Source organism: Brassica napus, chromosome C3, assembly GCF_020379485.1.
Source record: "Brassica napus cultivar Da-Ae chromosome C3, Da-Ae, whole genome shotgun sequence".
NCBI lineage: Eukaryota > Viridiplantae > Streptophyta > Magnoliopsida > Brassicales > Brassicaceae > Brassica > Brassica napus.
In genome coordinates, this window is record NC_063446.1 from 41816859 (window position 1) to 41839591 (window position 22733).

A 22733-nucleotide genomic window follows, 5' to 3' on the forward strand; every position below is an offset into this window, starting at 1 on the left:
TGAGATGGATTGAAAGGATCGTCAAGAGATGCGGAATGACTCTTGATATACCCACGATCTAAGGCTAACCACCAAAGAAAGAATGAATGTGTTGGCTAACTACCAAACAACACACAAAGATGAATTGGCTGACCACCAAATCAACAAGCCGGTTCACACCAATGAACTAGCTAAAGAACTCTCTCTCTCACTCAAAGAAGAAACAAAATAAACAACCAAAACTGAACTGATTTTATTGATGAAATGGACTACATATTTATAGTGTTTTGTAGATCTATGAATTAAATGAAAAAGTAGATCTAGATCTAGATCTAGTCTTTAATACGAAAATAAAGAGATAATACTAGACAAGGTGACTGTTCGGCTTCTGTCCAGATTCGTTGTATCCTGAAGCATGAACCGCGGTAAGGAGAACGACGGATGTGGGACTGTCCGTATGAACCACCATGTCCAGATCATAAACCATACTGGACCAAGTGTGTCCTATGTCTTCAGATAGGTGAAGGATCCTTGCCTTATTGAGATTTGGTTGATCAAAGTGCATGAACTGATCAAAAGGGTCGATCAGTCCATCAGTACGGTCGCCGGTACGTGCAGTATGAGGCAATCGAGCCAAAAGAGAGAAGTCTCGATCATTTTGTGAAACCTCATGATCCAAGTCAAGTCTGGCATGATCTTTCTCAAGTCTGGCATGATCTTTCTCAAGTCTGGCATGATCCAAGTCAAGTCTGGTACGGTGAAAAACATGAACCTCGGTTGAAATGTTCAGAACGTCCTGAACTCCATGCTGAGGTGGTTCCATGTAATGATCCGTGGACTGCGGCACATCATTCCCTTCCTCTTCAAAAAGATTTGTCCTCAAATCTGAAACATTAAAAGGAAAAAGATTATAAGCAAAAGAACCATAATCAGAACGTTGCTCACCTTGATTTCGGTCCGGTTTGTGAATGGAAGAAGATCCCTCTTTATGACCACAGTTTTGCTCTCCACCTGACCCTTCCTTCAGTTCATGTGCATAGTCATCGAAAATTCGTAAAGGGTCTTCCTTTTTTGGCTCGGTTTCAATTTTCTCCAAAATCACCAACGATTTCTGTTTTTGGCACTTGTTGGCATAATGACCGACCCTATGGCATTTGAAGCACCTGGTAGAAAGAGCCTTGCTTGTGGTTTTCACAGCCTTGCTTTTATCAGAAGACAACACATTAGTTTTCAAATCATAATTTGAAGGAGAAGAAGAATTACTTTGTTGTTTTGGTGCAGAAAAAGTGTTGGTGTTTCCCTTCTTTTTGAGTTGCCGGACAACATGAATCGCCTTATGCAACATCTTTTCCAAGCTGGCATAAGTCTGAAGCTCGTTCTGATCAGACACATCACGGTTGCTTCTCTTGGCTTTAGTGAAGGGACAATCACCACTCCTGATCCACTTCTCATCATCATCGAACTTGTTTTGTCTCTTCCTTTGGTTTCTTTGTTTCTGCACAAAATCAAACCCATTAGAAGCAAACTGTTTCTTATTTCCAAAAATCATTTGCTATTTTTCTAACACGGTTTTAAAAGGAAAGTAAACGTCTTGTTGTAGTTTTGATTTCTTGAGAAGTCCAAACATTCTGAAAACACTTAACAAAAGAGTTAGCAAATAAAAATCCTCACACTCCCAAAGTGTTTAGCTCACGATTTTTAGGTGATCACTCAGAATTCTTTCCACTGGTTCAAAGGATGATACGCAGTCAAAATTCAGCAATCAAAACCCAAAACAAACTTTTGTGGGAAAAAAGAAAAGAGAAAAAAAGATGAAGAGAATTTTGATATGGATCCGCCTTAACTGTCCTAAGGCTGGGTTTCTCTTCAGCCAGCAGAGTTTCTCTTCCACCACTCCCCCTGGATTTCTCTTCAGAAGTGATTCAAGCCAAAACTTTTACTCTTTTCTTTTTTAATAGATTTTTTTTCTCTCTCTTTTTTTTTTAATAACTGGCGATCACAAGGGAGTAAAGGAACAACCCGGATCCAACAAGAAATATGAAAATAAAATTGTGGAGAGATGAGAAGATGAAAAGATGAATTGAAAACAAACCAGCCAAAGTGGCTCTGATACCAGCTGAAAAACCCTAAGATAGGGAGGATCACTTTAGCTGGGTGTTGGATATGATCCGAGAAGGCAAACGGCACTTCTGGAACTGAGATGGATTGAAAGGATCGTCAAGAGATGCGGAATGACTCTTGATATACCCACGATCTAAGGCTAACCACCAAAGAAAGAATGAATGTGTTGGCTAACCACCAAACAACACACAAAGATGAATTGGCTGACCACCAAATCAACAAGCCGGTTCACACCAATGAACTAGCTAAAGAACTCTCTCTCTCACTCAGAGAAGAAACAAAATAAACAACCAAAACTGAACTGATTTTATTGATGAAATGGACTACATATTTATAGTGTTTTGTAGATCTATGAATTAAATGAAAAAGTAGATCTAGATCTAGATCTAGTCTTTAATACGAAAATAAAGAGATAATACTAGACAAGGTGACTGTTCGGCTTCTGTCCAGATTCGTTGTATCCTGAAGCATGAACCGGTAAGGAGAACGACGGATGTGGGACTGTCCGTATGAACCACCATGTCCAGATCATAAACCATACTGGACCAAGTGTGTCCTATGTCTTCAGATAGGTGAAAGATCCTTGCCTTAGTGAGATTTGGCTGATCAAAGTGCATGAACTGATCAAAAGGGTCGATCAGTCCATCAGTACGGTCGCCGGTACGTGCAGTATGAGGCAATCGAGCCAAAAGAGAGAAGTCTCGATCATTTTGTGAAACCTCATGATCCAAGTGCAGTCTGGCATGATATTTCTCAAGTCTGGCATGATCCAAGTCAAGTCTTGTACGGTGAAAAACATGAACCTCGGTTGAAATGTTCAGAACGTCCTGAACTCTATACTGAGCTGGTTCCATGTATTGATCCGTGGACTGCGGCACGTCACTTTCTATATGGAGCTCAACAATCAAAGCCATTATAACAAAGCACTAGAACGCGCACTGTCAGGAAGATGCGATTTTTGAAAGCGAGAAGATACCTTGAAGATGTTAAAGCTAACAAGTAACAAGCAAGCTAGTCCCTTCACACGTTTTGGTCTTGGTCCGAAGCACACAAAGTGGATATTTATAGATAACTGAAGAGCTGCAACCATTGGGGTAGTTCCAAAAAGAAAAAAAAACATTGCTAGTGATATTTGTAGAAAGGATAATGGAGCTGCGGGTATAGGTTGGATGGTTAATGACGATAAGGGACAATTTCTAGGTTCGGGAATGGTAAAATTAAAAACGTATTCTCTCCTCTTCAAGGTGAAGCCCTCGATTTTCTTTATGCTCTGCATTAGGTTTGGATTAAAGGCTGGAGATCTGTATGTATGGTTTGAGGGAGATAATGTCCAGTTGGAAAAGTTAATTAATACGGTGGTATTACAATTAGGAAATATTCTTATGACATACGGCATTGTATGTCTCTTCTACCGAATTGTTCGCTAGAATCTGTTAATCAAGAAAGGAATGCTGGTGTTCTTTCTAAGCAAAAAAAAAGATTAATAAAATCTAATAAATAAATTTCTATTAACAAAGTAGAATTTTGTTTTTTTTTCTCATAAAAACAAGTAGTCAATTGAAGAAATTTATCACATTTAGAAATTTATCCAATAAAATTTATAAGTAAAACATGAATATAATGTTATTTGCTCCATTAAGTTCTAATGAATTGATGTTCCGTTGAGTTAACATTTCATTCTTAGACTGGTAATTATAATAGTTATAGTAACACTTTTCAAATGTGATTTTAAATAATAGGTTAAAATTATATATCACAAACACAAAAATTCTGTAAAATCATTACATATTGATAATTTAGAAATCAAATTTAAATTAGAGTTATAAACCCGCACTTAGTTTAATTATATTTTTTTAATAATCATTTTTATCAATTAGAGTTATAAATCCGTACTTAGTGCAGCTCTGAGCATTTGTTCAAGGTGCATTTGCAATGGGTCCATTTTTTGTTTTTTATTTTTGCATAAGAAATTATGGTCATATTTATAAAAAGTACATAGTTTAGGGTCTTTTTTAAAAAATTTATAATAGTAGAACTAAAATTTTAAAAGACAAAAGTTAATTCAGCACTAGGCCCAAATATACTCTAAGTCGGGCCCGATGAAATCCATGTATCTATTGGCTTATGTATCTTTTTCTTTATATCTGACAAGTAGGCCTGATCCAGATTCGATCCGAGATTCGATCTAAAATCCGGATATCCGGAAGGACCGGATCCGGATAGTAAAATGTTGGATCCGTCAAAGCCGGATCCGGATCCGGATATCTTGACTATTTAATCTGGATATACGGATCCGTAAATTTTATTAATAACTATTTTAGAAATAGTAATATCTATATATAAAAACTAATTTTATTTAATATATTTTTATTTTTATAATAGTATATGTAAATTTTGTAATATTATACATAGAAATAATTAAAAACATTATATATATATATATATTATTTTTAATATTTTTATATATATTAATATTATTATTTTATTTATTTTAAGGATCCAAATCCGGATCCGGATATCCGCCGGATATTACAATTTTTAGAAGGATATCCGACATCCGGATATCCGAAAACCTCGGATCCGGATAAGGATAGTAAAATTATGGATCCGCCGGATAAAGATCTGGTTCGGATACCTTAAAATTGCCCGAATATCCGATCCGTCCCAGGCCTAGCGACAAGTGCTCTCTCTTTCTCTAGTGGATATATTGTCAACAGAGTATGCAATCCACGGGCAGTAGTACTCTATGAAGTCAGATATTTATAGCTTCGGAGTCTTGGTTCTTGAACTCATAACAGGCAAGAAAAACAGTAGCTTCTATGACGAGGATGGTTTTGGAGATTTAGTCACTTATGTGAGTTGATATGTATACCAATAAAAAATGTGTCTTAAAACTGTTTTCAAGAACAATGAAAGCTATGGGTAGAGAATTCACCATTGGAGATAGTAGATGAAGCAATGAGAGGGAGATTTCAGACAAATGAAGTGATCAGATTGCTCTGTTATGTGTTTTAGATGATTCTTCTGAGAGACCTTCAATGGATAACATTCTTGTAATGATGAACAGCTTTCACTGTTACTCTACCGATTCCAAAACGGTCTGGACTTCTTCTCCGAACCATGAGAGACTCTAGAGTTCAACAATCAGGAGCTTCTCCATCTGATCAGTTCTTTGACAAGCAAGTCTGTTGATGATTCTTCCGTCACTATAATTTACCCTCGTTGACTTTTTCCATATATTCCAACAATGTTGTGTTCAAACTATGTGAAACAGAACAACAAGAAGTGTTGTACTTATGTTCCTATAAGAAAATCTGCATCTGGTCACATAACTGTAGGAGATGGATTATATCCCTCCACAAGGTCCATCGAATAACAGGCCCTAGCTCGGCAAACTTGACTAGTTTAGTCGGCTTGAGCGGCTAAAGGCGTCGGCTCGATCCCAGAGTACTTTTAGCCAATCAGCTAAGCCGACTAAATACGCTCGGCTTATAGAGAACAGTACCAAGGCCCGCATACTCGGCCTTTAATGACAGGACCCAAAGGACGACGCGATTAGGGCATCACGGACGGTTACACTAAAAAAGAGGATGAGAAGACAACGAAAAGAGGACTTTTTGGACAACACATACAGAAGTGGCTAGATCTAGGGTTTCCCAATCATCTCTTTGATCCTGTTGCTTAAACCTTTGATCTTGTCTCCTTGTCTTCGGTCGATTTTGTAACCTCTTGTTTGAATCTAATAAAAGCGTCTTTAGTCGCCCCATTCCTAAGTTCATTATTCTAATCAACCGAATCATGTACAAACAATTGGCGCCCACCGTGGGGCCGACTAGAGCAACGTTCTAGATCTCCATGGTTCAAAACGACGCCACCCTCGGCGCTCCGGGCGGCGAACCAACCCCAACGCCCGAAGCCGCACCGCCCATCACCAGAGATTTCATGAGCTCTATCATGGCTCGACTTGCTCATCAAGACGAAGTCCAAAAGACGACCAACGACCAGTTAGCTGCTCTGGTCGCGGCCCTCACAGCTCCCGACGGCCAAACGAGCCGCCCTCAGCAGATACGCCGTCGCCTCTTTAACACAAACCCGACGGTGACCGGAGGCGAACATCTCTCAGACGACTCCGAGCCTAACGAAACCCTTCTCGCCGACCACCCCCCGGTAGGTTCTGACCTGGCAACTATACGTGAGCTCGCTGAGCTCAAACTCAGTTTCCAACAAATGAGCGAGAAGATCCATCAAGTAACCAGCGCAGCACCGCAAATCGAGAGCGTCCTCGCCGCAACCTCACGTACCCCGTTTACTAGTGCTCTAACCAGCGTCCAGCTCCGAAAAATAGAAAAACTGCGCCTACCCGAGTACAAACCCGGAGGAGACCCGGTGGAACACATGACAGCTTTCAACATTGCGATGGCACGGGCCCGACTCCCAGAAGAAGAAAGGGACGCAGGTTACTGCCAACTGTTCGTCGAAACTCTCCATGAGCAAGCCCTAACCTGGTTTTCCCAGTTAGAAGAAAACTCCATCGGAAGTTTCCGCGACTTGTCAGCAGCTTTTCTCAAGACTTACATTATGTTCACCAAGCGCAGCGCTACTGCCTCTAGCTTGTGGAACCTCAACCAAGCCAAAGACCAGAGTCTTCGCGACTACATGGAGAAGTTCAAAACCGTAGTCTCAAGGATTGACATTCCAGACGGTATTGCCATTGACGCCTTGCGGAACACGTTGTGGGTTCGTTCTAAATTCCGGGAGGATTTATACCAAAACCCAACTACGTCGCTCCAGGACGCTATCGCGCGATCCGACAACTTCATCAAAATGGAAGAAGATACTAACGCCATTCTCAGCAAGATGAACGCACCCAAAGCGCCAGCGGCTAAAAACGCCAACACGCGACAAGAACCGCGCCAGCATGCTCCAACCGACAAAAACGGCCGCAAAGACGGATACATGTATGTCGTCAACGAGAACAACGTGCCGGTTTCAACTCTCGTTGTCCGAGGCGAGGTATGGAACAAGTGGGTAAGGGAACTCGATTCGCCCGACAAACCAGTGGATACTGTTTGCACCACCCAACCTGCAGCCGGATCCGGGTCAGCAGCAGGGTCTTCTAGGACCGTCGATCTCACCAAGCATTGCAAATATCACGACGTCAAGGGTCATGATACCACAGAATGCAAATCACTCTACGCTTATTATCTCTCGTCACTTGCGAGCGGTGAATTTAAGTTCGAACCCTTGAAAGCTAAACCAAAGAATGGCAAGAGCTGGAGCAAGAACAAGGAAAGAAGAACCCAGCGCAAAGCCACCGGCAAAGGTCGGCAAAACGACGCTCAATGACAGCACGACGAGGAGGAAACCCCGAAGGATAATGGTGGGGGAGACTCCTCCGCCGACGAAGAGCATCCTGCTAATCGCAGACGCATCGAGGTTATACTCTCTCAACAATCTTTGTCGTCTGACGATGATATCGACGATACGCCTGAACTCGGAGATCTGAGAGACATCCTGAAGCGGAAGTTCAAGTCCGAGAATGATAGCAGCCCCAAGCACACAGATCTACGGACAATGCTGGACACACGTAAGTCTCGTCGTATTTCGACAAGCGACGCTAACAACAACAAAGGACAAATTACAGACCTCCGAGATAAACTCAATGCTGGCGCCCGCGACCTCCGCATACAGCTCAACCGTTCAAAACCAACTGACTTACGACGACAGTTGGAGCGAGCTAAAGGTCATTTTCAACCCCCGGCGCATGACACTAACATATCCACGGACCTCCGCATCTTGCTAGACTCTAAGCGAGTACAAACGGGACAACCGCTGAACGTCATCATGGGAGGCTCCCCTCCAAGCGGAGATACCGTTCGTTCGGTAAAAGACTATCGTCGACAGGTCGCGACTTCCCAGAAGTGGCCGACTAAACCGACAAATCATCTTCCGATAACCTTCTCACCGGACGACGCTGAAGGAGTTCACGCTCCCCATAACGATCCTCTTCTCGTCATCCTTGGAATTGGAGAGTATGATGTCACCAAGGTCCTCATTGACACTGGAAGTTCTGTCGACCTCATCTTCCGAGGAACTCTACAGAAGATGGGAGTTGATCTTGACGACATAAAAGCGTCTTCCAGGACATTAACCGGATTCAATGGATCCTCCGAAATCATGATGGGAACGATCCGCCTCCCGGTACGCGCGTGTGGCGTTACTCGAACGGTTAAGTTTGCCGTTGTAAGCACAAAAGCTCCTTACCACGCTATACTTGGCACCCCTTGGCTACACTCGATGCAAGCCGTTCATTCCACCTACCACCAGTGCGTCAAGTTTCCTCGTACGGACGGAAGGATAAAAACGCTGCGAGGGGAACAAAAGGCCGCTAGGGATCTCCTAGTCGCCACAGTCAAACTCCAACGATCATCTCTGCCCGTTAATTCTGTGTCTCCCCCAACCTCAAAAGTCCGTTCCCAGGAAAGCGAGATTCTCGAGTTCCCTATTGACGACGCCGATCAGAGTCGAACCGTAAGAGTTGGTGCATACCTTTCTGAGGAAATGCAGCAGTCAATTCTGAACTTTCTCAGGAAGAACGTGTCTACATTCGCTTGGTCTATGGCAGACATGAAAGGCATCGATCCGACTATAACGACCCACGAGCTAAACGTTGACCCGACATTCAAACCTATCCACCAGAAGCGACGTAAACTCGGCCCTGACAGGTCGAAGGCCGTAAACGAAGAAGTTGACAAGCTACTCAGCGCAGGTTCGATCGCTGAGGTCCGCTATCCTGAATGGTTGGCCAATCCGGTAGTCGTCAAAAAGAAAAATGGCAAATGGCGCGTCTGCGTCGACTTCACCGATCTGAATAAGGCATGCCCAAAGGACAGGTACCCTCTTCCCAACATTGACCGTTTAGTCGAGTCTACCGCTGGAAACGAGATGCTGACCTTCATGGACGCCTTCTCTGGATACAATCAAATAATGATGCACCCAGATGATCGCGAGAAGACGGCCTTCATCACATATAAGGGAACCTACTGCTATAAGGTCATGCCGTTCGGTTTGAAGAACGCCGGAGCAACCTACCAACGACTTGTAAACAAGATGTTCGCAGACAAGCTGGGCATCACTATGGAAGTGTACATCGACGACATGTTGGTTAAGTCACTCCATTCCACTGATCACCTTCGTCATCTTCAAGAATGCTTTGAAACTCTCAACAAATACGGCATGAAGTTGAACCCAGCAAAATGCACATTCGGAGTCTCCTCAGGCGAATTCCTCGGCTACATAGTCACACAGCGAGGAATCGAGGCAAACCCGAAGCAAATATCCGCGGTCCTGAACCTCCCAAGTCCGAGGAACAGCAGAGAAGTACAAAGGCTCACAGGCCGGATAGCTGCTCTAAATCGTTTCATCTCCAGATCCACCGATAAGTGCCTCCCCTTCTACGATCTCTTGCGAGGAAATAAGAAGTTTATTTGGGATGAGAAGTGTGAGAATGCATTTACTCAACTCAAGCAATACCTAACAACACCTCCAGTACTCGCTAAGCCGGACGTAGGCGATGTTCTATCTCTCTATGTCGCGGTGTCACAAGCTGCTGTCAGCAGCGTTCTGATAAAGGAAGACCGCGGCGAACAAAAGCCCATTTTTTACACAAGCAGACGCATGACCGCGCCAGAAACGCGATATCCGACTCTAGAAAACATGGCTTTAGCAGTTGTCGAGGCAGCAAGAAAGCTTCGACCCTATTTCCAGTCACATTCAGTGGAAGTACTGACCGATCAACCTCTTCGAACGATACTCCAAAATACCAACAGATCTGGCAGACTCACGAAGTGGGCCATCGAACTCGGCGAGCTCGATATTACCTACAAGAACCGCACATCGGCGAAGTCCCAAGTCCTCGCGGACTTTCTGGTCGAGTTGGCCCCATAATTGGAACAAGATCTTATACTCCCAAGCTCAAACTGGACGCTGCACGTCGATGGATCATCGACCAACAAGGGAGCAGGAGCCGGAGTCCAACTGCAGTCCCCGACCGGAGAACTAATCAGGCAGTCTTTTAGCTTTGGCTTTCCCGCGTCAAACAACGAAGCAGAATACGAATCTCTGATCGCCGGACTCCGCTTAGCAAAAGCCGTAAAAGCTAAACGACTAAGCGCCTATTGCGACTCTCAATTAGTCGCCAGTCAGTTCAGCGGCGACTACGATGCCCGCAACGACCGAATGGATGCCTATCTCAAAATAGTGCAAAGCCTGACAGCAGAGTTTGAGTTCTTCGAACTCATCAAAGTTCCCAGAGGCGAAAACGTCTGCGCCGACGCCCTCGCGGCCATTGGCAGCAAGCTTCGCGACCAAGTTAAACGAACCATCCCGATACATCGCATTGAGAAACCAAGCATCGATATTCCTATCGACCAAACCCTCGTAGCCCCGGTCATCGAACCTGCTACTCCAGATGACGACGGATTTGGTCCTGATTGGAGGACTGAGTTTATCGATTACCTTTCGAAGGGAGAACTCCCAAACGACAAATGGGAAGCTCGCCGACTAAAAACACGCAGCGCCCATTACGTCGTTCTTGACGATGAACTACACCGCTGGACCGCGAGTAAAGTACTCCTAAAATGCATTCACGGCGACGAGACAGCAAGGGTTATGGCAGAGACGCACGAAGGCGCTGGCGGAAATCATTCGGGCGGACGTGCATTAGCAATCAAAGTAAGAAGCTTGGGCTTTTTCTGGCCAACAATGAACGCAGATTGCGAGTCTTACGCGAGAACCTGCGACAAATGCCAACGGCACGCACCTAGTATCCATTGTCCAACCGAAATGTTGCGAACAACCACCGCTCCGTATCCGTTCATGCGATGGGCAATGGACATCATTGGACCACATCCCTACTCCCGCCAAAGATGCTTCATCCTCGTCCTTACCGACTACTTTACCAAATGGATCGAAGCTAAAGCTTATGCTCAAGTCACGGACAAAGAAGTCTGCGGTTTCGTCTGGAAAAATATTATTTCCCGCCACGGTTTACCTTATGAGATCGTTACCGATAACGGATCGCAGTTCATGTCAGGCAACTTCAGGGAGTTCTGCAGCAAATGGAACATTCGACTAAGCCCCTCCACTCCTCGTTACCCGCAAGGTAATGGCCAGGCAGAATCCTCCAATAAACCCATCATCGACGGCATTAAAAAACGTCTGGATCTGAAAAAGGGTCACTGGGCCGACGAGCTCGATGGGGTCCTATGGAGCCATCGCACAACGCCGCGAGGATCGACTAAATCGACACCTTTTTCCCTCGCCTACGGTGTCGAAGCTATGTCCCCCGCTGAAGTCAATGTTTCAAGCCTCCGACGCTCAAAGATGCCTCAATACGTCGAACTCAACAAGGAAATGCTACTCGACGCCCTTGATGAGAGAAGAACGACGAGATCAAGCTCTGCTGCGCATCCAGAACTACCAACACCAGATCGAGAGTTACTACAACAAAAAGGTCCGCGCCCGACCTCTTGAACTCGGTGACCTCGTCATGCGCAAGGTGTTTGAAAACACTAAGGAGCTAAACGCCGGTAAACTCGGCGCCAGGTGGGAGGGACCCTATAAAATCATCAAAGTCGTCAAACCCGGAGTATACCGACTCCAAACATCACGTGGCGAAGAAGTCCCCCGATCATGGAACTCGATGCACCTAAGACGTTTCTAGTCCTAGGTGTATCCCCTCTTTCCGGCACCAAAAAAAAAAAAAAAAAAAAAAAAAAACCGAGTAGATGCACCCTATGGTCACTTCTACTCGATCGAGTAAATGCGCCACTAACGGCCACTTTTACTCGGGAAAAACGAACTACGAATGGCTTGATCCTCAACCGAGGTACGTAGGCAGCCTTAAACAGGTCCAGCTGTAACAAAATCAAAGTAGATGCACTCCATGGTCACTTCTACTCGACCGAGTAAATGCGCCACTCACGGCCACTTTTACTCGGGAAAAACGAACTACGAATGGCTTGATCCTCAACCGAGGTACGTAGGCAGCCTTAAACAGGCCCAGCTGTAACAAAATCAAAGTCAAAATCTTGTTCTTTGTCTCAACTTCCACTGAGTGGATGCATGTTATCAAACCCAACGGCTCCCGTGTCTCCAGCAGGAGACACGTGGACACTATCGTTCCATTTCCCAGCTATGTCCTGATCAGACACTTAGCCTGAGAACCCAACAGTCGCTGGTCACCTATGCCTAAGGAGCATTGACCGACTAAACGGAGTGAATCTTTAACCTTTCCTCGACTAAACGCGTAATGGACTAGCTACCCAATTACTCGACTGTCATTGAGGAAATGGACAAAAGAACCTTCCACTCTTAGAACCAGTCCCTTGTCCTCGATACAGAACGATGCGCCTAAACGTCGTCTCGATCGAAACGCGACAAGAGCTGAATAAATCTCCTAGCGGTTCATTTCCTTATCTATTTGCAAAGGCCAAAGTTGCAAGTACAGATGAGAAACACAACCCGCAAATTTAAAGAAAATATAAATATGTCTAATCATACAACAACAGGGTCTATCAAGACCACAACAGACAAAGACATAAGTGTCACATCAAAGAGCAGAATCTTGATCGTCATGACCCTTGGTAGCGGCAGCAGTTTGGTCCTCCGCCCGAGTAGGAATGGAAGTGAGAGAGTCTACAACGGGACGTGGAGAAACGTCTGTATCCCCAGCTTCGTAGATCGTCTCCTCCTCAGCAGGACGTGGCAGCGACGCCTCCTCGATCCCATCGTTATCCTCCTCCCCATCCTCTCGTCCTTCGGAGGAAGAATCCGAGACGAGCACAGGATCCTCGACACCCACGTTCTCGGTCTCCCCCTCTCGAACCCCCTTCAAATTCCCATCCTCTGGGCGCTCATCAAAACCGCTTCCCACCGGGGACTTGACAGGCTTGGTGGGGACAGACATGACATCAACGAGTGGCTCCTCTGACGGCTCCTCAACAACTTCAAGCGAGGTCACCAGCTGAGAAGCCGTCTCTGGCCCGATCAAATTTACGTTCGATCCATAGGGATCGAATGATGTTCTGAACCTGTCCTCGGCAAAACGAGAAGGAAGGACCAACGGAGAAAGAGTAAGGTCGCTATCGGACAGCGGCTCTACTCGGAGTTTCATAACCTCCGCCTCGTAAAGTTTCTCCTGCTCAGCGAAGACATCGATCATTTCTTGGGGAATCTCCGTTCCACTCGCCTTTATAACCTCGAGGCACTTCTTCGTTCCCGAAGCTTGACCATACAGGTTCTTCGCCTTCTCATAAGCCTCCAGACGAGTAAATTGGTTGCGCACGCGATCAAAACGGCGACTTGCCTTCTCAGCCATGGCAGCCTCGACTCTCTCCCTCTCACGAGTAACCTCCAAACCCCGGGAGTCCCTCAAGCGCTGCCTCTCTTTGATTAGTTTGTCCACCGCGGCATCTCTCTCTCCGACTAGCTCGGCCTTCTCCTTCTCCAGACTCACAGCCATTTGCTCCAGGTGACTTTTCTCTCGAACGAGCTCTTTTCTCGCCGCGCTGGAAGACTTAAGCTTGCCCTCCAGTTCTTCGAACTTTACTCGAAGAATCTCTTTCTCCTCTGCGGCCTTCTCGTTGGCCTTCTTATGCTCCCCCCTTACTCTCTCGATGACCTTCAACCGCGTCTGGGCAAGCTTCTCTGAAGATCCCAACTGGATCATCGTCTGTTTCAGAGCACTGTCGTATTTCTCAACGAGAAAGTTCATACTCCCGTCACTCTACAAAAACGACAAACACAGACCACATAAGACGAGTAAACCCGACGAATTGAATAATGAGGTAAAATCTGAAGGATAGCGCAGTTACCCGAGCTCTCGAAGAAGCAGCGTCTATGTATTCATTCCTGAAGTAAAGGTCGTCCAGCTGTGGCATCTCCTTCGTCCCACCACGAATTTGGCGCGTCAGCTCCGCGCACCTAAGAGGATTAAGGATTAGGGGGGTCGTCTCGTCGTAGGAAAACTCGACCCGATCGGGGAACTCGATCTTCTTCCTCCTCGCAGAAGAACCCTCTGAACGAGACCCTTTCCTCGCAGACGGATCGGGAATGGATCTCTCTCCCGTGACAGGATCACTGCCCCGCGCTGAGACCTGTCTCTCCTCGGGAGGGGTTTCAAGAGAAACGTCCCCTCCCGCGACAACTTCGACAAGGCCCATCTCCGCATCAGAAGGACGCGGCTCAGCCTCAACGGACTTCTTCTTCTTCTTCTTTCTGGGACGATCTTCAGGCGCAACCTCGGAACGGTCAGACTCGACAGAACCCCTAGCAGTGCCTTCTCGTCCTACAGCCGGCACCTCGCCGCGATCAATGGAGGAAGTACCCCCTTCGTAAGGTCTCTTCCTCCCTCTCTCTCCCTTCCTTGCTTCCAAACCCTCGGAGGTTTCGTCGAGAGAAGCGATCTCTTCAAGAGGAAGCTCTTCGGTTGCTTTCCTCCTGGCTTTCTTGCTCTTCTTCTTCTTTTTAGGACTTGAGGCAGGAGGCTCCGCCACAACGTCTTTGTCGACTAAACCAGGAGCCCCTTCCTCGGAAGCTCGACCTGCGTCAGAACTAGTCGCCCCTTGCACATCGGCAGTAGTTGACTTCTTCGAAAGCAATTGCAGCTTCCCCTTCAACAAAGCACTCAAATCCGGTACTCCGTCCATCTTCCTAGCTTCGTCTTAAATTTTCTGCTGTTTCTGAGTAAAAAGAGACAGACGCGACTTGCGGGGTCCGAGTACGACAGGAAGCCTTGATTCCCAATCAGCTGTAAAAAAAAAGGGAAAAGGAGAAGAGAGACTAAGTGTTGATAGAACTTCTCGAAGAAAGACCGATGAACTCACCTCTAGCAATTCGAGCTTCTTGACGTCTTATCCACTCTCGACTAAGGTCAGGCCAACGAAGATGACTGTGAGCCGCGATCGCCTGGGCACTCTCGAAGAACTTCTCTGGATATGCGATCGTATTCGGGTGACGAACTGCAACAACGAAAAACACGCCGTTAGGATACTCGAATAAAGCATGGCGACAACAAACACTATCTACCAAGCGCTTTGTTCCACAGAACGCGGTAGTCGTCCCCAGGAGGCTCTGCGAAGGCATGCTCGTCAGATTTGACGTAAAAATATGAGCGCTGCCAGTCCTTCGTCTTGTTCGGGTGCCCTGACAAGACGTTGTAGCTTGAGCGCATCTTCACTGAGAATATCCCATGTGGCTCCGCCTTCGTAAAAGTCAACTCTTCGAATACTCTCACACTCATCGAAACGTCTATCTCCGCTGCCATCACCATTAGCATAACCGCGATGCGCAACGACCCGTTAAGCAACTGACAAATGGCGATGTCCCGACGAAATGCGTACGATGTGATCAGTCGGGGAATTGGAAACCAGAGTTTCGTATGGTCTCCAAAATAAGACTCGTAGACGCACTGATAGCCAATCGGAGGCGACCAAGGACGCTGTCCCCTGGAAGGAATGATGTATGTAACGCCGGCACCTCCACTTCGCCTCAATAAGTCCTTCACCGTCTTGTGGGAGGAGCAAGAATCGAAGACATTCCCCCCACGACTGAGCCCGCGGGTCACGAAGCAATTCGGACGGGAGAGGCCCGAGTTTTTCGAAGATCCCACCAGGATGATAGATCGTGGGTCGGCAGTCTATCTGGTCGAAAGGAATCTCCCGACTAGCCCGTCTCAACGACCTTGAGGCCTGGCTAGACGCTTCAGAACCGCTACCACCCACGTCACTGCTTTCGACTTCAACGCGATTAGCGCGTTCGTCACGGATCATCTTATGAGCATCAGCGACCAAAAGGCGTTGAGATAGGGTCATATTGTCTGTATCCCGAAGAGCGTCGCGATGAATCAAGTCGAAATCATCCAGCGGGCTATCAGCCACCCGCTCATCTCTGGTCGGACTCGGAGAATCTGCGACCCCCTTCCCTTTTTCTTCTCGCGACAAACGACCTCTCAGGGGCATGATCCCGGATTTAGGGGACGACTACAACCGCCAGACGATACCGACGAGCCCGTGTGAGGAGAAACGTACCTAGAGAGAGAAAGTAAAAGTAGAGAGAAGGGAGAGAAAGCGGAATACCTGAGTTTGCAGAGAAGAATGACGAAAGCGAAAGGGAGGAACCTATTTATAGCAAAAACGAGGGCACATCCTCCGAAGCGCAATCATTAGGTCTACAGAAACCTAAATGGGCCTCAAAGGCCGCCTAGATACCCAAAGGCTTACTTGCGATGGTTCGTTTTCCCGTCCAAACCGATCTCTAATCGAGATGCCGAACCGAAATTAATCCCCGATTTCGGTCTAAACCGGTCCTCTAACGTAAACCGACGGGATAAGCTTGAGCTCTTATATCGGAGTAATTCGCCTACCGAGTAAAACTTGCCTTCGTGACGAAAACCTCGGCGAGCAAAGCAGATTGTGAAGAAGTACTACTTTAAGCGACTAGAAACGTCAAGCATGCCTACATGCGACTAAACACGCTAGGACCCGACATACGAACGAACCTAACCCACAAATTCACTGAGACCGCTACGCCGATCACAAGTGAACTGGGGGGGGACTTATTGTAGGAGATGGATTATATCCCTCCACAAGGCCCATCGAATAACAGGCCCTAGCCCGGCAAACTTGACTAGTTTAGTCGGCTTGAGCGGCTAAAGGCGTCGGCTCGATCCCAGAGTACTTTTAGCCAATCAGCTAAGCCGACTAAATACGCTCGGCTTATAGAGAACAGTACCAAGGCCCGCATACTCGGCCTTTAATGACAGGGCCCAAAGGACGACGCGATTAGGGCATCACGGACGGTTACACTATAAAAGAGGATGAGGAGACAACGAAAAGAGGACTTTTTGGACAACACATACAGAAGCGGCTAGATCTAAGGTTTCCCAATCATCTCTTTGATCCTGTTGCTTAAACCTTTGATCTTGTCTCCTTGTCTTCGGTCGATTTTGTAACCTCTTGTTTGAATCTAATAAAAGCGTCTTTAGTCGCCCCATTCCTAAGTTCATTATTCTAATCAACCGAATCTTGTAAAAACAATAACTGATAAAGCTCTGAATAAGAAGTGTAGATCAATCAATTTCGCATACAACACTAATCAGTTAATGGAAAGCCAAAAAAGATCCAAAAACAAGTTTGCATATGCACTCAAGGGCTCTTCATACAGCAAGACACTAATTTCATATACCGGAGTTTCCCTTCTCTTCATCAAATGTATTTGTGCTTATTTATAAAAAGCTTGCTGCCTTTTTTCACATCTGCAGAGGCATTGAAGAGTTATCCATATCAAGTGAGGACAGGGAAAGCACAGATGCAGGAAATTGAACAACTAGCAAATGCTGCTGGAGGACATCCACCAGATAGGAACAGTCTTAACAAGCTAATGGCTTTACGCAATGCGGGGATAAACATACCCATGAACAGTGAGAGCGGTCAGGGATCTTTTCCCGGCTCTCCTCAAGCCGCTGCCTTTGGGCTAACCAACTACCAGACCATGCTAATGAAACAAAACCATCCGAAAGCAGAGCAACCAACCAACGCCACAATCCATCAAGAAACCCAAGCTATCAAGGAGCTAGTCTTTTGTTGCCTGGTTTTGTTCAAAGCTCATCACTCAGCGGTGTTTCTTCCCGTCTGTCTCCTCAGCGTCAAATGCCAAGCTCCAGTTATTTTAACTTACCGCAGCAATACCACCAATAACCTTCTTGTAGTAGCAGTATCCCTACATTGGAAGAATAGATGATTCACCAACTATGGCAACAGATGGCAAACACCAATGGAGGCTCCGGTCAACAACAGTCATTTTCTGGTCAGAACATGAATTCCAACGTCTGTAAAAGCCTTAAAACCGGTTCGACAGAAACGATAATATAAATACGATGTTAAGGAAAAAATAGACGATTCAAACCGAAATGGAAACGAAACCATGGAGTCGAGACGAATCTCTTTCCTTAACTCTTAATATTCGCTCCGTTAGTGCGACGGATCTGTACGAATATGAGTCCCAGGATAAAACCATGTAAGGTTATCACGCGACACTCGTGAAGAACCTCTACGAACTAATAATCTACGAAACACTCTCTAGACTTACGCATAGGAGTTTTTGCTGGTATTTTGCAGTGAAAAAGTTCAGAAATGAATGGAGATGAGAGGCGATATTTAAAGAGACGGAGACGATCCACTTCCCGTAACAGCTGCTGAACGTGGGCGAGAATCTCGCGGAGGATAACATGCATGGCGTTTTTATTTTCTAGACAAACTACTTGTCGTTTTAAATAAAATTGTATGCTGTTTTTTTTCCGAAATAAATGGCAAAACGTTGAGCTTAATTTGGTCCAAAAAGAATAATTCTTATCGGGCCAGAGGACCTCCACCCAAGCCCAAGCCCAAGCCCACGCCGAGCCGGCCGGCCGGACGGCGGCGGCGCGCGCGCGCATGGGGAGCCTTCTCCTCTCTCAAGCTGTTTAACCCATGATATCATGAGATCATATATAAACAGCTCAAACTTTGTTCTCCTGGCCGTTGTGGGACTTTTCCCACTTCACCATTTCATTTATTTAACATTTCTGATGGGCTCAGACCCATATCATTTGTTATTCACATTTTAATAAGGCCCATTGGCTTTATTGTTCCAACAATCCCCCACATGAATAGAAATGACTCTTCTAAACATATGCAGACTAAATGCAGACTCGATAGACTCTAAAGAAAAAAAACTATACTTATTCTAATCCTGACTAGACTAGACAGACTTATCGAGAGTGTTTGCGAAAAATCACTGTGTTTGAGTTGGTGGCATTTTTAAGCCTTGAACCACTCATAGTTAATATCTGTCGGGTTTACTTTACCAGAAGGTGAACATGATGTCTTGAACCAACCAATGTTTTATGTAAACCGAGACAACAGGCATAACGCAGCTTCATTTTCTCGTAGAACTTAGTTCTCTATTGTGTTCATTGTGGCCCTGAACTATTCCTGGTTTTCATGAGTGAACTTAGAGAATATAGCCTTGCATTCATTCTCCTAGAAACGACCCCATTTCACACTCATTAGGTGATTGACCATGAAAAGTATTGAGTAATACTCCGCTTAGAAGCTATGGAATCATTAAAAGCTTATGCTTATCCTTCACACATTTGTTAGCACTTTTGTCATCTTAGGAGCTGGGAAGAGACTACTTTGTCTCAAGTACTTTGGTTAGATTCTGCTTGATTTTGTTTTCCTTTTGAACCTACTTCTTGGGATCTCCAGTCATGATAGGTAGGGTTGCAATCCAGCATCCTCATTCGTTATAGGCTTTAAACCCATTCCTTTTGATGATTTAGCAACAACATCTCGTGACAAACCTTTAGTAAATGGATCCGCTAGGTTGTCAGCCGATTTGATGTAATCTATTGTAATTACACCAGTTGAGATAAGTTGTCTAATGGTTTTATGTCGTCTTCTGATGTGACGAGATTTACCATTGTAGAGATTATTCTCAGCCCGAGCTATAGCTGATTGATTATCACAATGTATGCGTATAGCTGGCACGGGTTTCTCCCACATAGGAATATCTTCCAAAAAATTTCTAAGCCATTCAGCTTCTCTGCTGCTTTGTCTAAGGCTATGAACTCAGACTCCATGGTTGATCTGGCTAACACTGTCTGTTTGGTAGATTTCCATGATATTGCTGCTCCTCCTAGTGTAAAGACATATCCACTTGTGGATTTTGAGTTTTTCGAATCTGATATCCAGTTAGCATCACTGTATCCCTCTAAAACTGTTGGTTCTTTACCATAGTGAAGCCCAAAATCTTTGGTGTAGCGCAAGTAATTGAGTACCCTCGTTATAGCTTTCCAGTGTGTATGACATGGATTACTTGTATATCGACTAAGTACGTTTACTTCATGCGCCAGATCTGGTCTAGTACAATTTGTCAAGTACATGAGACTTCCGATCACACGTGCATACTCGTTTTGTGAAACCGCTTCACCTGAATTCTTTGTCAAGTGCATTTGGGGATCTAATTGAGTTTTTGTCGTACTATTAGAGTAATTTTTAAATCTCTCTAATATTGTTTGAGCATAATGAGATTGAGTTAAGATAATTCCGTTTGAATTTCTTATGACTTTAACCCCGAGAATTACATCTACTAATCCCAAGTCTTTCATCTCAAATGTCCCTTTGAGCATGTTCTTTGTTTGATTGATAATGTCTTTATTGCTTCCAATAATGAGCATATCATCTACATATAGACATAGCAAAACATACGCATTTTTGTTTGTTTTGTAGTATATGCATTTGTCACATTCATTTATTTTGAAACCATTTGACATCATTGTATTGTCAAATTTTTCGTGCCAATGTTTAGGAGCTTGTTTCAGCCCATAAAGTGACTTTACAAGTCGACATACTTTGTCTTCCTGTCTGGGAATGACAAAACCTTCAGGTTGTTTCATGTAAATTTCATCTTCTAAATCACCATTTAGAAAAGCAGTTTTTACATCTATTTGATGGATTTCTAAGTCTCTTAAGGCTGCGATAGCAATCATCAGTCTTATTGATGCTATTCTCGTCACTGGAGAATATGTATCAAAATAGTCAAGGCCTTCCTTTTGTCGGAATCCTTGAATAACAAGCCTAGACTTGTATTTTCCACCAGGTTTTCGTGTCATTATCCATTTATTCCCTAATGCTTTGCAGCCAGGTGGTAAATCTGTTATGTAATAAGTATAATTTTGCATAATCGAATCAAATTCACTCCAGACAGCTTCATTCCAAAATGGAGCTTCTGGTGAAGCCATGGCTTCTGCCAAAGTTTTTGGAGCATTTTCTACTAAAAATGCCATTAGGAAATCTTTTCCAAAAGATTTTTCTTTTCGAGCTCTTTTGCTCCTTCGAGGTTCATCTTTTTCTCCATTTTCTGAAATATCATTTATAGAAATCTCGACGTTTGTCTCAGTTTCTGAGTTCTTGTCATTGTCTTTTTCTTCTCGAGTTTGTTTTGAACCTTGTTTTTCCTTATATGGAAAAATATTTTCGAAAAAGATGCATTTCTTGATTCCATGACTGTTTTTCATAAATGTCTGATATTTCGGATTTATGTACCAGAAATCGATAAGCATTACTATTATGTGCATATCCGATGAAGATGCAATCCACTGTTTTAGGTCCAATAGTGACCTTTTTTGGTGACGGTACCGCAACTTTTGCCAAGCACCCCCATACTTTGAGGTATTTATACGAAGGTAAATTACCTTTCCATAATTCATATGGTGTTTTGCCAGTTACTTTGTGTGGAATTTTGTTGAGGATATAATTAGTGATAAGCAACGCTTCCCCCCACATGTTCTGGGGTAACCAGATTCCTGCAACATTGCATTCATCATCTCTTTTAGAGTTTGATTTTTGCATTCAGCAACCCCATTAGATTCTGGTGAGTAAGGAGATGTAGTTTGATGGATTATTCTATGTTCTTTACAGAATGCATTGAATGGACCATCATACTCGCCTCCTCTGTCACTTCTAACTACTTTAATAGTTGTTTTAAGCTGATTTTCGACCTCGAGTTTAAATTCTTTAAATTTTTCTAAGGTTTCGTCTTTGCTATGTAATAAATATACATAACAATATTTTGTGCAGTCATCTATGAAGGTCACAAAGTACTTTTTTCCACCTCTAGTTTGTATGTATTTTAAATCTCATAAATCGATGTGAATAAAATCTAGAGGTTTATTAGTTCTTTCAACATGAGGTGATGGCATTTTTGTTAGCTTAGCCTGTACGCATACTTCACATTTTTGTTTACTTGTTTTGCATTTAGGAATTAGATTTAAATTCATTAATCTTTGTATAGATTTGTAGTTTACATGGCCTAATCTTTCATGCCATATATTAAAAGACTCAACCAAATAAGCAACAGGCTCTTTCTTATTCATTGAAACTTTTGGAGCTACAACTTTCGGAAGGACTGTCATTACATTCAACTTGACAAGTCCACCCTTAACATACCCTCTTCCCAAATACATCCCATTCTTCTTAATCACGAGTTTGTCTGCCTCAAAACTTGTGGCGAATCCATTCTTGCTGAGCAAGGTTCCCGAGACCAGGTTCTTCCTCATGTCAGACACATGCTTCACATATGTCAGAGTGACCTCACGTCCAGATGTCATCTTCAAAATCACATTGCCGCGTCCTTCAATCTTGGAGACTGCAGTGTTTCCCATCTTGAGCTTCTCCTGAGTCTTGCTTTTCTCATAGGTGCTGAACATCGCCCTATCGGTGCAAATGTGGGTGGTTGCACCAGAGTCATACCACCATTCCTTGGGATTGTTGCTTTCAACCATGTTGGCTTCAGTCACCACAGCAACGAGATCCTCCTCAGTGAGATTTGCCTGAGCCTTCTCATCCTTGATCTTTTTGCGACACTCAACAGTCTTGTGCCCCACTTTGTGGCAGTAGTGACATTTCCCCTTAAACTTTTCCACATTCGCATTCGGATTGATTTCAATGCATTTGCTCTTGAAATTTGTTCCAGAAGCCTTCAGGGCTGCAGCAGTTTTGGAAGGCTTGACAGGAGAATGGGCGTGTGCC

General features: G+C 44.6%; 3 protein-coding genes across 3 annotated transcripts; 2 read left to right on the plus strand and 1 right to left on the minus strand.

Annotated features, from left to right (window-relative positions):
• The first annotated feature begins 5955 nt into the window (after nt 1–5955).
• On the plus strand, nt 5956–7446 carry LOC106435058. The gene has a single exon (XM_013875908.2). It carries the CDS (start codon nt 5956–5958, stop codon nt 7444–7446), a length of 1491 nt encoding a protein of 496 aa, XP_013731362.2.
• A 228-nt stretch (nt 7447–7674) lies between these two features.
• LOC111206118 lies at nt 7675–11634 on the plus strand. The gene is made up of 2 exons (XM_048749644.1): nt 7675–10004; nt 10074–11634. Exons 1-2 carry the CDS (start codon nt 7675–7677, stop codon nt 11632–11634), a joined length of 3891 nt encoding a protein of 1296 aa, XP_048605601.1.
• Nucleotides 11635–12712: 1078 nt separating this feature from the next.
• Nucleotides 12713–14810, minus strand: LOC125583090 (uncharacterized abhydrolase domain-containing protein DDB_G0269086-like). Its single transcript, XM_048749645.1, has 2 exons — nt 13977–14810; nt 12713–13888 (listed from the first exon to the last, which is right to left on the minus strand). Exons 1-2 carry the CDS (start codon nt 14808–14810, stop codon nt 12713–12715), a joined length of 2010 nt encoding a protein of 669 aa, XP_048605602.1.
• Between the last annotated feature and the right edge of the window lie 7923 nt (nt 14811–22733).